At 45.1% G+C, this 14038-nt stretch overlaps 1 protein-coding gene across 1 annotated transcript; it reads left to right on the forward strand.

Annotated features, from left to right (window-relative positions):
- Positions 1-1196: 1196 nt before the first annotated feature.
- Positions 1197-3268, forward strand: LOC102079137 (uncharacterized). The gene is made up of 5 exons (XM_005462602.4): positions 1197-1805; positions 2102-2310; positions 2540-2654; positions 2790-2973; positions 3049-3268. The coding sequence occupies exons 1-5, from the start codon at positions 1317-1319 to the stop codon at positions 3093-3095; spliced, it is 1044 nt and encodes a 347-aa protein (XP_005462659.1). The 5' UTR covers positions 1197-1316; the 3' UTR covers positions 3096-3268.
- Positions 3269-14038: the final 10770 nt, after the last annotated feature.

The following is a 14038-nucleotide window of genomic DNA, read 5'->3' on the forward strand; positions in this document are numbered from 1 at the left end:
GTGTACAGTCTCGTAGGATGCTGCGTGCCCTCTTGAGACAGCGAGTGCTGTACAGGTCCTTCAGGGAGGGAAGAGGATGTCCAATGATTTTTTGGGCCATATTGATGACCCTCTGGAGTGCCTTTTCTGTGTGCTGTAGTGCAGCTGGAGAACCACACACTGATGCAATATGTCAGCACACTTTCAATGGAGCAGCGGTAGAAGACGGTCAGCAGCTCCTTCTTCAGGTCCATTTTTCTGAGGATTCTCAGAAAGTGGAGACGCTGTTGGGCCTTCTTTAAAACCGCAGAGGTGTTAGAGCTCCATTGGAGGTCTGTGTCTATGTGCACACCCAGAAACTTGAAACTGGAGACCCTTTCCACACACTCCCCGTTGATGCTGACAGGCTGCAGCTCGGACTTCCTCCTTCTGAAGTCAACTACCAGTTCTTTTGTCTTGGTGGTATTGAGGTCCAGGTTGTTATCTACACACCAATCTGACAGCCTCTGAACTTCAGCTCTGTACGCCGTCTCATCTCCCCCACAGATGAGCCCCATCACGGTGGTATCATCTGCAAACTTGATGACTGCGTTGTCTGGGTGGGTACTAGCACAGTCATGTGTGTACAGAGTGTACAGTAGGGGACTCAGTACACAGCCTTGTGGAGAGCCGGTGTTAAGGCTGAGGGCTGAGGAAAGATGAGGCCCCACTCTAACTCTCTGTACACGGTCTGAGAGGAAGTCTCTGATCCAACGGCAGGTGGTAGAAGGAAGTCCAATTTCCAGCAGTTTAACTATTAGTCTGTCCGGGAGTATCGTATTGAAAGAAGAGGTAAAGTCAACAAAGAGCAGCCTGGCGTAACGGCCCTGCACTTCCAGGTGAGAGATGGTGGTGTGGAGCGTTGTAGAACGTTGTAGTTGATCTGTTAGCTCTGTATGCGAACTGGAGCGGGTTCTGGTTAAAACAATCTGCACACATGAAAAACACCCATTCTGTGTGCTGCATGTCACATACAGACATGATCGTCTCGTATTTGTGTTAATCTGAGTACAAACCCCAGAGTCAGAGAGTAAACATCTCAGTCTGATATCAGGTTGCTTCTGTGTCTTTAAATATGCACAATGACCTGTTCATTGTGTGTGTGTGTGTGTGTGTGTGTGTGTGTGTGTCCAAAGAGTAAGTTTCATTTCCTACTAAGCACATCATTAGTCACTGGGTGTGGTGTGGACAAACTGTGGGCTGCCACAGAAGAGACCTTACTTCTCTTCACACCAGCTGACGGTGCGCTTGCCCTCAGACACACACCGTTAATTTAGGTTTTTGATTTTCATCTGATCATGCAGAAAACAAGAAACAGCCGTGGAATTCCTGAAGATTATTTAATAAGTGAGCATGCAAAGCTGAGTCGTTTAAAAGAGGTAGCTCAACATACTTATTTCTACAGGAGATACCTCTCCATAGAAGACATCCATGATTACCCTCGACCTGAGTTTCATGTGGCTCAATTGAAACATGACACACAGCGACAGGCGCTACTTCAGATCAGGAAGGACGAAGGCTTCAAGGATCCTTGTGGAGGCTCCTCGGATCCTCACAATCTGTCCCTGGTGTGGTGGAGTCTGGCTGTGGGAACTGAGGAGATCCAGGAGGCTGAGGCGAGACTCCTGAAGAAGACCTACCCAAAGCAGACGGAGGAGCAGGCCGCGAAGCAGAAGAGCTTCCTGTGGAGGTTTGCCACGTCTGCAGCCTTCAGTGAGAAGTCCATCTTTGGACCGTACCGCTTCACCTTCATGGTGGAGGAGGTGCTGGAGGCCTACAGCAATCAGGTACTGACTGCTTACTTTTAGACTAATGTGTGCAGAGGGCAGGAGGGTTTCTTACATTAGTGTGAAGCTCGCTGACTGATTCTCTATGTCAGGAAATGTAATTCCATGAATTCATTTACCCATCGTCTCAGACTGAAGGGAACATCCACTGAGAGAGTAAACGACCACAGAGACAAAGGAGAACATCCTGTGGCCACAAACAGGATCTGCAGCATGTGTGTGTGTGTGTGTGTGCGTGTGTGTGTGTGTGTGTCAGTACACCAGTGTAACAGGTGTGTCTCTTTTATTGTTGCCAGTTTTGCTCCGGAGCTCCGCCCATCATGAGGGTGTTCAAAACCTCCCTGTACAAACAGGAAGTGGTACATGTTGTCCTGGTCCACAGCCCAGCCAATCAGGAGCTCTTCTCAAAGTATCCGTTGCTCCCTCGTGATGACCCGGATGCCGTCTGCACTTACAAAGATGGACGCTTCATCTGGAGACCAGAGGCCATGTGCGAGACACACAGGTAAGACTCACACAGGTAAACATGTTAACCAAAGGTCACTGAAGGGCTGTTGGTTGAAATTTATTGAAAAAGCAACTAAATCAGTTTCACTCTCTCCAATGATTGGCTCCTTTGCTTCACTGTGGCTGTGAGCATCAGAGTGATGGACCTGTCACACTGCAGCAGGCTGAAGTCCTCTGTCAGCTGATTGTTTAAAATGCTATGTGTGTGTCTCTGACCTTCCTGTCAGGTATAAGTTGATCCAAAAACCCAACGAAAACCAGATGGCCTATAAGGACCAGCAGTCTGAAGTGTTTTATGTTTGGGATAATGTCGCCATTGCCCTGCACGTGGAGCAGGGACAGGTACTGTCACCTCCTCACTCTGTACAGCAGGTGTCTTTGTGTGATAAAGCTTAGTGTGTATTTGTGAGCGTTTCATTCATAACAAAGTTTTGTAGTTTCTCCTCGTAAACGCTCGTCCTCTCTGCTCTCTGTCAGGTGCTGAAGTTTGACTGTGACCTTCTAAAAGAGAAAATCACGTTCTGTGAGAAACACCCTGCGATATCCCTGTCTAACAGCCACTTTGATGACTTCAAAGCTGCTGAAGCCTTGGTGGAAGATTTGTGGCCTGACTCAGGCTTCCAGCTGAAGGAGAAGCTTTCACTCGAGCAGCATTTCAAAGGTAATAAATCAATACATCTCTTATTTGTGAGCCTGCGCTGGCCCATCTGACCTCCTCTCTGTTTCTCTTCAACAGAAGAACCAAAGGAGGAACCAATGGAGCATGAGGACTCCCAGGAGTGAGACGACTCCTGTGGTTTACTTTCCTGAAAACCAAACACTTCATATTCGCGTGCTCTCAGCCTGCAGCTCTGAATCTGATGTGTCCCCATGCTGTTAACGAGGGGGGCGAGGTTTAAATGCACGCTGTCTGTGTTCACGTGGAAGATGGAGAATAAAGTTGTTTTGAATCTGAATTCGTCTGTGCGTCTGTGTGTAACACCGGCTGCATCCACTGACTGTGTAATCGTGATGTTATAGTGGTACACGTGGTTGTAGAGTCAGCAGCACAGCGTTGGACTTTCACGTTCACCATCGATCAGCATCGTTGATTTAATCCTGAAAGTTACTGAAAGTTTGCAGAGCTGAAAATGTTTGGAGGAGTTTTTTAATCTGAGACTAAAAGTCTCAGATTTTCAGTTTGTGAAGAAAAAGAAGAAAACAGAAACATTTGGCTCGTATAGAGAAGCCTCAGTGTCACTGTGACGTGTGTGTGTGTGTCTGTGTGTGTGACCGTGACGTGTGTGTGTGTGGGGGGATATCATCCACTGGAGGACAATTTTCTTCTTCAGGAGTAATCATATTGTCAGTTCTCTGTCCGTGTCTTAACAGCAACAAACAAATAAGGGCTAACAATAACTAAAGAAAACCAAAAGGGAGAAAACCCCCCCCAAAAAAAACCAAAAAACAGGAGAAACAAAATAAGAAACCGCCTCCTGGGAAACACCAGCAAAAACAAAAGTTTGGAGGAGAGAAGTTCAGGCACAATGGTGTTAAAAGCCGAACTAAAGTCCACAAACAGGACCCTGGCCAGTCGAGGTGTTGCAGGATGTAATGCAGCCCCATGTTCACTGCATCATCCACCGACCTGTTTGCCCGGTAGGCAAACTGCAGAGGGTCCAGCTGGTGACCTGTAATGTCCTTCAGATGGGCTAACACCAGGCGTTCAAAGGATTTCATGACCACAGACGTCAAGGCGACAGGTCTGTAGTCATTCAGTCCTGTGCAGTGTTGGGCAAGTTACTTTGAAAAAGTATTTCAATTATAGTTACTAGTTACTTCTTCAAAAAAGTAACTGAGTTAGTAACTGAGTTACAATATTCTAAAAGTAATTAATTACTTGGAAAAGTAACTATTGCGTTACTTTAAAAAAAAAAAAAAAGTTTAACCCTCTGGGGTCCAGGGTACAATTGGCCATTTGTTTACTACTCTTGATTTTCTCTCCACATTTTACCTTTAAAAACTATTTACTTTGCCTTGTTTGGTATCATTCTTTTTAGCACAACCTCACGTGCCTGAATTTACAGTTATGTTCTCATTTTGTCATACTGAATAACCAGAATTGATCTAAAATCAGACAAAAAACACAAAATCAGAGTAGAAAAAGTTATATTTTTACTGTAACAACCATAAACATGTTTAATGAATCATATTTCATAATTTCAAATGCAAATATTAATTGTCAATTTTAAAATCCTATGCACAAGTTTTGCAAACAACATTTGCAGTTATTTGCATCCATTTACCTTTTACCCTTTTTTTAAATAACCATTTCAAACTATTTACAGAACAATCAGCTGTTCTGTTATTGACATGCAATAAGATGCCACACAAATTATTTGTGCCACTCCAAAAACATAATTTCTGTCCACTATAAAGGAGAACATCACAGCCTGATACCTGCAGGTCTGACAGCAGCAGGTGTATCACTGCTGTTTCTACCTGGAGACAGCAGTCGCCTCATTGTTCTGACACACAACACAAAACTATCCACAACACTACACACTAACTACACAAGACAACACATTAACTACACACTCCAAACACGCTAAACGTCACAAATCTCTCACATCTCAAAACTCGCTCTCTCTCTCTCTTTCCGCTCTCTCTCTCCGTCACTCCTAAAACTTTTTTTTGTTTAGTTTTTTTTGCTCATAAGCAGAGAGTGCTTGCTAGCGCTAACGTGGCGAAACTATTGAGGAAAAAACGCTGCGTATATATTGTTTATCATGACTCTGGTTTTACGTGGCCTATCGACACAATTTAAAAACTGCTATATATCACCTTGTTGCTTTGTCTTTAAGTGGTCATGTGATTGACTTCCCACGACTACTTTATTCTTCCTCAGTCAAACAGCAGCACTCGATTGTTTTGCCCCCTGAGCTCCAGGTGTTGTGCTAGACAGTGATCGTGATTACCGTCTGCGGGAGCGCGCGCAGCTGCTTAAAGCTGTAGCGTCCAGATTACTTACAGCTACTTCTGTGCAACTGATATAAGATGCGGTAAACTGAACACAGCTTCAACCGTTTGTTTGTTGAAAAACAGTAACATACCGCATTTCCTTGTTAGTAACTGTAACGCCGTTGTAACGATAGGAATAGTCATTAGTTAGATTACTCGTTACTGAAAAAAGTAACGCCGTTACTTGTAACGCCGTTATTCCCATCACTGGTCCTGTGATGGTGGGTTTCTTGGGAACAGGGATGAGGGTGGAGCGTTTGAAGCAGGAGGGAACTTCGCACAGCTCCAGGGATCTGTTGAAGATGTGGGTGAAGATGGGAGCCAGCTGTTCAGCGCAGGTTTTGAGGCAGGAGGGTGAGACACCGTCTGGTCCGGGGGCTTTCCTGGGCTTCTGTTTCTGAAACAGTCGGCTCACATCCTGAGTGTTTCAGGGAGGAGGAAAGGGGGGTGAGAGGTGTGATGGAGGTCGTTGGGTCTGGATTGGGGAGGGTGGTGATTGAGGAGGGTGGTCGTTGAGACTGGATTGGGGAGGGTGAGGGTGAAGGAGGGAGAGGTGGAAGGTGTGTTGGGGGTCAGTGTCTGAAGCAGTGTCTCTGGGGAGGGGAGGGTGAGGCGTGGGAGTCTTTCCGTCTCAAACCTGCAGTAGAAAGTGTTTAACTCGTTGGCCAGGTCTTTGTTTGCTTCAGTGGGTGGGGGGCGTCTGTAGCTGGTGATTTCCTGCAGGCCCCTCCACACTGACGCAGGGTCGTTGGCTGAGAGCCGTTCTTCCAGCTTCTGGGAGTAGATCCTTTTAGCTGCTTTGATCTCCTTGGTCAGTGTGTTACTGGCTTGCTTGTACAGGGCCCTGTCACCACTTCTGTAGGCGTCCTCCTTGGCCTTACGAAGATGTTGGAGTTTAGGAGTGAACCATGATTTGTTGTTGTATGTGCAAAAGGTCTTTGTTGGCACACACACGTCTTCACAAAAACTGAAGTATGATGTCACAGTGTCCGTGAGCTCATCCAGGTTATCAGATGCAGCTTCAAAAACAGTCCAATCAGTGGAGTCAAAACAGTCCTGTAGTTCCTGCTTTGCTGCGTTAGTCCACTTCTTCACAGTTTTGTCTGCAGGCTTGGCACGTTTGACTTTTTGCCTATAAACTGGAATAACATGGACCAGGCAGTGATCAGAATGTCCCAAAGCTGCCCGGGGCACAGAGCGATAGGCATCTCTTAGAGTGGTGTAACAGTGATCCAGTATGATGTTGTCCCTGGTGGGGCAGTCTATGTGCTGTCTGTATTTAGGGAGTTCGTGGTTGAGGTTTGCTCTGTTAAAATCCCCAAGGACAATTGTAAAGGAATCCGGGAATTTCCTTTCCAGGGTGGTGATCTGGTCAGCCAGCTCGCACAGTGCGTTTGTTCTTGTTGGCCTGAGGAGGGATGTAAACTCCGACCAGCATGAAGGAAGAAAACTCCCGCGGTGAATAAAACGGTTTACAATTGATGAAAAAAGTTTCCAGGTTTGGGCTGCAGTGTTTCTGTAACACTGTGACATCAGTACACCAAACTTCGTTAATGTAGAAGCACACTCCACCACCCTTTGTTTTCCCTGAGAGCTCCGTTTCGCGGTCCGCCCGGTGAAGTTGGAAGCCCGGCAGATTTAAGGCAGCGTCTGGGACACGCTCACTGAGCCAGGTTTCAGTGAAGCAGAGGGCAGCAGAGCGTGCAAAGTCCTTGTTAGTCTGGTTTAAGAGCAGTAATTCGTCGACTTTGTTTGGAAGAGAGCGGAGATTCACGAGGAGGAGGGGAGTTTTCTGCAGAATCCTCGCCGATGTAGTTTCACCAGCGCACCAGCGCGAGTCGCCCGTCTGCGTCTCCTCCGCGAGCCACAGAGAGCTGCTGCACCTCCGACTAAAATCTCTGAAAAACTTTCCGGGTTTATGAAAAATGGATAAGACCTATTTTGAGACGACTGCCTGATGTTTAGCAGTTGATCTCTGGAGAAAGTGATTTGGTCTGAGTGACCAAAAGCACAGAAAATAAGCAAAACCAAGAAAAGTGCGAGAGAACACACTACTGAGGCTGCCATCCGCGGCGCCATCACAGTAGCACTGAACATCAGACTGAACAACAGGGCACTTCCATCCTTCGTTTAAAGTGAGCTGCTGTTGTGACTCAAAGTGTGCGTCGACTGAAACACGCTGTGCGCTGTGCCGCGTCACTCTTTCTTTCTCTGGAAGTAAAACTGAAACTCCTGTTATCGTCCCCAGTTTTGCTCTGGAGCTCCGCCCATCATGAGGGTGTTCAAGACCTCGCTGTACAAACAGGAAGTGCAGTACTCTGTGCTGGTCCACAGCCCGGCCAATCAGGAGCTCTTCTCAAGGTTTCCTTTGCTCCCTGATGATGACCCGGACGCCGTCTGCACTTATAGAGACGGACACTTCATCTGGAGACCAGAGGCCATGTGTAAGACACACAGGTAAGAATCACACAGGTAAGACTCACACAAGTAAATGTGGAATGACCTCCACTGAGAGACTAAAAGCGCCCCCTGACCTCTGTGTCTCTGCCCGTCCTCTCAGCTACGAGTTGATCTGAGGACCTGACGAGAACCAGATGGACGCTTGGGGGCCGATTAGGCACCCGGAGTTTTATGTGTGGGATCACGTTGCCGTCGCCCTGCACATGGAGAACAGACAGGTACCTACACTGCTCCTCCTCCTCACTCTTTAGAGACACCTGAAGCATTTGCAGGAGATATCAGCCAGCCTGCTCCTCCAGCCTGCTCCTCCAGCCTGCTCCCGCTGCATCCACCACAGCGTGAGCGCTGAAAGGCTTTGAATGAACCGCCGTGTGAAGTACAAAGAGCTCAGAGTGCTGGATCATCACGTCTGACTCTGACAGCTTAATTTGTGAGCTTCAGTTTCATGTTTGTCTTTTTCTGTTTCAGGTGCTGAGGTTTGATCCTGATCAGCTGAGAGAAAACCTGAGGTTCTGCTGGCGGGACAACAGGACAATCATACCCCAAACACACTTTGATCACTTCCGCAGAGCCCACTCCCTCCTTAGACGCCTGTGGCCCGGATACTCCTGGCTGGAGAAGGAGCCCCCACTCCGGCCTACCTGAGGCAATGAATCCAGATTTCTCCTGACAGCTGCCTCGAGTGGACACTAGGAGAACTGCAGTCTTTGTTTTCTGATACGCGAATTAAAAATACTCTAGTAAAAGTAAAAAGTATATCTGAGGTTGTGTCTACTATGAAAGTGATAAAAATAAAGAAATGAAAAGATAAATGAACTCGGGGGTGGCACCCCCGGTAGCCCTGAACTGGATCAGCAGAAGATGATGGGCTCAGAGTTCCAGCAACACAACTTCTATCACAACTGGAGATTGATGAGGTACAATACAAACACTACAGCGAGGAGTAGCTAGGACGCCAATGTTACAGCCTGGCCCTCGCCATAATTTGTATCATGGTGGCTGAACTTTGTTCTCTGTGTTCTGTGCCTTTAAACGTCTCTGCAGGTCCCTTCTGATTTGAGAACTGGCAGCTGCTGATTGGCTCCCTGATCAGGTGGCTGTTTTAAAAACCCTCCCCAGCAGCAGCTGACCTGTGTGTGTGTCTGTATGTGTATGTGTTTGTGTGTCTGTGCGCGTGCGTGCGTGTTTGTGAGAGAGTTTCCTGAGAATCGCTCCATTTTATAAACTCGTTGTAGATATTTTTCACTTGTACATTGGCACTGAAGCAGAGGGGGGGAGCTGCCTTATTATTTTCTGTACTATTTTCTCTTCTTTATTCAGTTAGGGGCAGCACTTGTCTTTGGTTTAGTTTTTGGTTCACCCAGGGTTTACGTAGCACCTCCACTTTTGGAATAAGCTGGTTTTGTTTGTTATTTTGTCCTTTGTTCACCCTGGAGTTAGAACTTTCAGTTTGGTAACAATAAAATCACCCTTCATTTGTAAATTGGCTTCTGGGTATGACTTTGGGGACCAGGGCGGAGTTACGTTTCTTTTAACCCTTATGTTGCGCTCCTGTACTCCTCGACCTGGATGTAACAGCCATCGTCCCCACCCAAGACTGGGTACCAGCAATGACTGGAGAAAAGATGGCCGCCTGGCAGAGGGAGCCAGAGTCTGGGGTGTAGTGATTTGATGTGGAGCGACTGTGTAACGCTCCCGCCCACACACCCGTTGGACGTGACTGCGAACACGCCCCCTACACTTTTTACGTAGCCCAGCTGCTCGAGTTTATCTGCTGATCGGTTTACCGCGACTGACGACTCGTTCAATTAAGGTAAATACAACCAACTCCTCCGTAGGCCCGCCCCAGGAGGTGGATAAACTCAGCATTTCAACACTGTGATGGAGACCTTTGCTTTGTGTAATGTTATAAATACTCGGATACTCCCCAGAGGCTCCGGACTTTTACATAAAGATATTATATTCAGTCCTGTAGAAAGTTATATATTTAAAAATATATGATTCTCTCTGGTTACTCTGGTATGAAAAACTATGTTATTTACCATAAAGTGATTCACACTATCTGCAAAAAACTGTGAAAGAATTCCAGATGACAAGTTTGTAGCTCAACACACACGTGACGACCTTTGACCTTCATCAGGTTTTATTTAATTGTGTCAGAGAAACTCAAATGTGCTCTTCGTGCAGCTGAGTACATCAAGTGTTTAAAACAGAAGCTGGTGTTTCAGAGAGCTGCTGATCTCAGACCTGCACAAACTGAGGTCCTGTTAATGATGATATATAGTGACACAGTTACATGAGTGATTATTTCTTTTGACTTTTTGTCTTTAACTTTATCAATAAAGCTGCAGCTTTCACTACAGCACATGTGGTACTTTAACCTTTGCACTGTTTTCATCTGTTAATGTTGCAGTTAACATGTGAACATGTTGGATGATCTGTCTACTGTCACTGGGTGGTGCTGAGGTCTGAATCTGAGGGCAGCTCCTGTAATCACAAAGACAACAGAACCATCACAAACTGAAATATAAAGTTTCTCTCAAATCTGAAATAAAGCTGATCCTCTCTGTCCCACACACTCAGGATCTGAAGCTCTTCTCTTATATTTTTTTAGTCCTACAGTTCTGCTGATATGAGCTGTTTATTTAAAAAAGGACAAAGCCTTTTAAACCAACAGATTATCCAGTATAATGTTTACCGTTGACTTGTTGGTGCTTGTAAATGGAGGTCTGCAAAGATGAGATGATGGAGCAGGTTTGAGTCCTGGTTCAGTCTGCTGCTGCAGAGGTGGAGGTGTTATCACCAGTGTTTGAGCCGCTGCCTGAGCTTTGGACAACAAAGATAAATGTTTTAAATTCTTTCTCTCAAAGGATGTAAAGCCATATGGAGCACTGCACATGTAAATACATTAATATTTAGAATTTGACTCTGTTGCCTATGCCGTGTCCCCTTCCTCTGAGCCAAACAGACAAAAGGACAGCACACCCAAGCAGAAAACACTTGTATTATGACTCTGCCTCCTGATTTGGGCTGGGTCTAGTCCTTGGCTCATCTTACATCTTCTGCAATGGACATCTTCCTGTAAGAGGAGACAGACGACACCTTCGTACACATGGCGACCGTGGCGACTCCATCCTCCAGTCAGCTCTTCAGTGGAATCCTTCACTGCTTCACTGCAAAATACACACAAACTATACTCGGGGCTTTTAAAGGAACTAAAGTAACTAAAAACATGGAGGTAAAGAAGTGTGTGTAAATGTACTTACTAATCAAGTTATAAATGCTCGCCGTGTTTGTCCTTAACAGGCAGCTGATGATGTCAGACTCTGTTTCTAGGCCCCACCCATTAAATACACCTGTACCTACATCGATAAGCTCTGTTAGCTGAATGCAGCTGAAGTGGAGTCCACTCTGCATGGACACGCTGACTGCCCTCACATGTGCTTTAGTGCAGCACATTGAAGCACAGCACACACACACACACACACACACACACACACACACACACACACACACACACAAACTGGCCAAGTCTACCAAATGTCCGTGCCCAGGTAACAGCATGGGCTGGATGTGACTGCTGGGACAGAGCGACTCTTCTGTCAGCACACAAATGAAGCTGCACTGCAAACTAAAAGGCAAATAAAACTTTAAATAGAGAGAGACCTCAGTGTGAGGAGCACAGCTGGGCCACGCTATGAATCCTGGGATAGGTTGGGCCATGAAGGACACACCCGACCCATCCTTCAAATCTGGGGAAAAGAAGGACGCATTTGTCGGCTGCATTTGGAGGAGTCTACGAATTTGGACAGGCTTCGTCACGTCGCTGTGACGTAAACAGCCTACAAATGCAGCCTCAGGAGGATGCAGCCCATGAAATGGGACACAGCTGCTGTCAGCCCCTCTGTAGCAGGTGTATCAGAGAAACTTAGAGAAACACAGAGATGTAAACATGACAACACAGGTCTGACAACGTGAAACACGCAGACAAGAAATACATGAAACTAACACAGAGACCTAGGAAAACTAACTAGATAAGAAACAGAAATAATAACCCTAGAACTCGACATCATCTCCAAATATAACAGGACAACTCAAAAACTGAAAATGCCCCTGACACTGACTTCACAGCTCATATGAACATCATCAAGATTCAGAGAACAGAAAAACCATCAAACACACAGCTTTCCATTAATTAAATGACTGTTCAGGTTTAACTGTCAAAGAGACATTACACAATGAATTAGATCATCACAACTCTCTGTGTGTGTGTGTGTGTGTGTGTGCAAAGAAGTTACATTTATTTAAAGCTTCTAACCTTGAACTACAAAACTCATCACTGTTCACTGATTATTGTAAAAAATGAGCCTATTCTGTTTTCACTGTTCACTGTAAAATGTAATATTGTGTTTAATTAAAAATATTAAATAGGCTGAACTCAATTTTTATCAATTTGTTATTAGAACTCAATTTAATTAAGTTACCAGTTTTTTTTAATGCAAAAACGCTGATAAACCCCATTTATTTGAGTTGTCCTAACTTAGAAAAACCAAGTAAGCTGGAAGTTTTGCTTCTCAGTGCGGAAGGATGAAAGATGTGTTTTGATTGAAAATGCCACGTGACTACCGTCCTCCTCCCTCTCGGATCAGTCCGCATGTTCACGGTGCATTTGTTATGGAATATGTTGAGCAAACCTGGAGAAGCGTCAGCTCAAGATATTATTGTTGTCATTGCTGTGGATTTTTACCTGATACACTGACTTGGTGAGTAAATGTTTACTCTTATTCAAACTGATTTTGTGGCTTCTCTTAGTTTAGCACCAGGTTTAAAATCTTGCTAGCTAGTTAGTGTTAGCCTAGCGTTGCTGCTGCCGCTGGGCTCATCTTACTTAAAAATTAACACCACAGCCTTAAAAACCTTACATAAAACTATGTGGTGAAATTTTCTGTTGATTGTTTGAAATAAATAAGTGAGATAAGAGCCCAGACAAAATTCTTCGGGAGGTGCAGCCGTTAGGGGTGGAGTAGGGTAGCTGTGTGTGTGTGTGTGTGTGTGTGTGTGTGTGTGTGTGGGGGGGGGGGGGGCACTTTTGCAAATATGTGGTTATTTTGGGACCCAGAACGGGTAATCTGGGGAAAAGGAGGATCCATTTGTCGGCCGGTTGTTCGAGCCTGTGCGTACTTGTAAGCGCGGCAATGGCGGAGGAGCGCCGCTGAAAAACTTATTACTTTTTCTGGGTCACAAAATAAACTTTTAAGATATTTTCAGGCGAGAATGTAGCTGTGTAAATTTCAAATATCTGCTCGATTTATCAAGACATCACATATTTGCAAAAATGCTCAGACGTTTTCGGAGACGTCCATTTTTTTTCAAGCTTTGTTGCAGCTTTTGAACATCTGTGGCATCGATTAATGTCAAATCTAGCCTTTATTTAACAACATAAGCAAACTCTATGTTACAATGATTGCACAGCCATTAAGGATCAAATCAGTTTCTGAAAAATGTTCTGTTTTTTCTCCCTCTGCTTGCTTCTAACTATCTTTGAGGCTCGGGACCAGCACTCCTGCTGTTGGACAGAAAGACATCAGTATTTTGGTTTTCCAATATATTAGCTACTGTCAGTGACATTTATATTAATCAGGCTGAACTTAATCATACTTTAGATCAGCCTGTTTTACTTATTGTTTTGTTTGTGCTTTGGTTTGGGGAAGTTGTTTCTTTACTGATCTTTTCCTGTCTTCTGTTATTAGACTTGAGTTATGACTGCACTATGCTGTTGCTGGTGACCACAGTTAATTCTACAAGACACGCTGTGTAAGTAAACAAACAACAACAGTTTGGTCTGCATTTCTTGAAAGATCACATCCCCCAAACTTAGTTTAGAGGGTCTACACTGTATATAGTGAAGTCTGCAAGTTTTCTAACAGCAAAATCTGTTTTGTGCCCAAAATCATTTTGCACATCATTAGAATGAAAGTTATTGGCCATGTTTGCATAGCCCTTTTTAAAATGATGCTTTCATGACATTATTGTGTTGGGTGGTGGTCAGGACTATCCAGACTGACAATTGGGACATTGAATGTCACCTCTCCGGTGGGGAGGGAGCCTGAGATTGTCTAAATTGGAGTCTGTTCTATACCAAATGCAGAAAAAAATGTTTTAAGAAAGCAATTAAGTTCATGTTCCAGAAATATGATTGTTTGCTTGCAGGACAACAGGAGAGATGAGTCCTCCGTCACAGATGGTGTGGTCAGTGAAGATGGTCG

The sequence above is a fragment of the Oreochromis niloticus genome, linkage group LG3 (assembly GCF_001858045.2).
Source record: "Oreochromis niloticus isolate F11D_XX linkage group LG3, O_niloticus_UMD_NMBU, whole genome shotgun sequence".
In the NCBI taxonomy this organism is placed as follows: domain Eukaryota; kingdom Metazoa; phylum Chordata; class Actinopteri; order Cichliformes; family Cichlidae; genus Oreochromis; species Oreochromis niloticus.

Excerpts from the sequence above, each read along its gene's own strand:
- LOC102079137 (XM_005462602.4), top strand. The coding sequence starts at position 1,317 with ATGCAGAAAACAAGAAACAGCCGTGGAATTCCTGAAGATTATTTAATA. Across the intron at positions 1,806-2,101 it reads TGGAGGCCTACAGCAATCAG|TTTTGCTCCGGAGCTCCGCC; the intron begins GTACTGACTGCT and ends TATTGTTGCCAG. Across the intron at positions 2,311-2,539 it reads GCCATGTGCGAGACACACAG|GTATAAGTTGATCCAAAAAC; the intron begins GTAAGACTCACA and ends CCTTCCTGTCAG.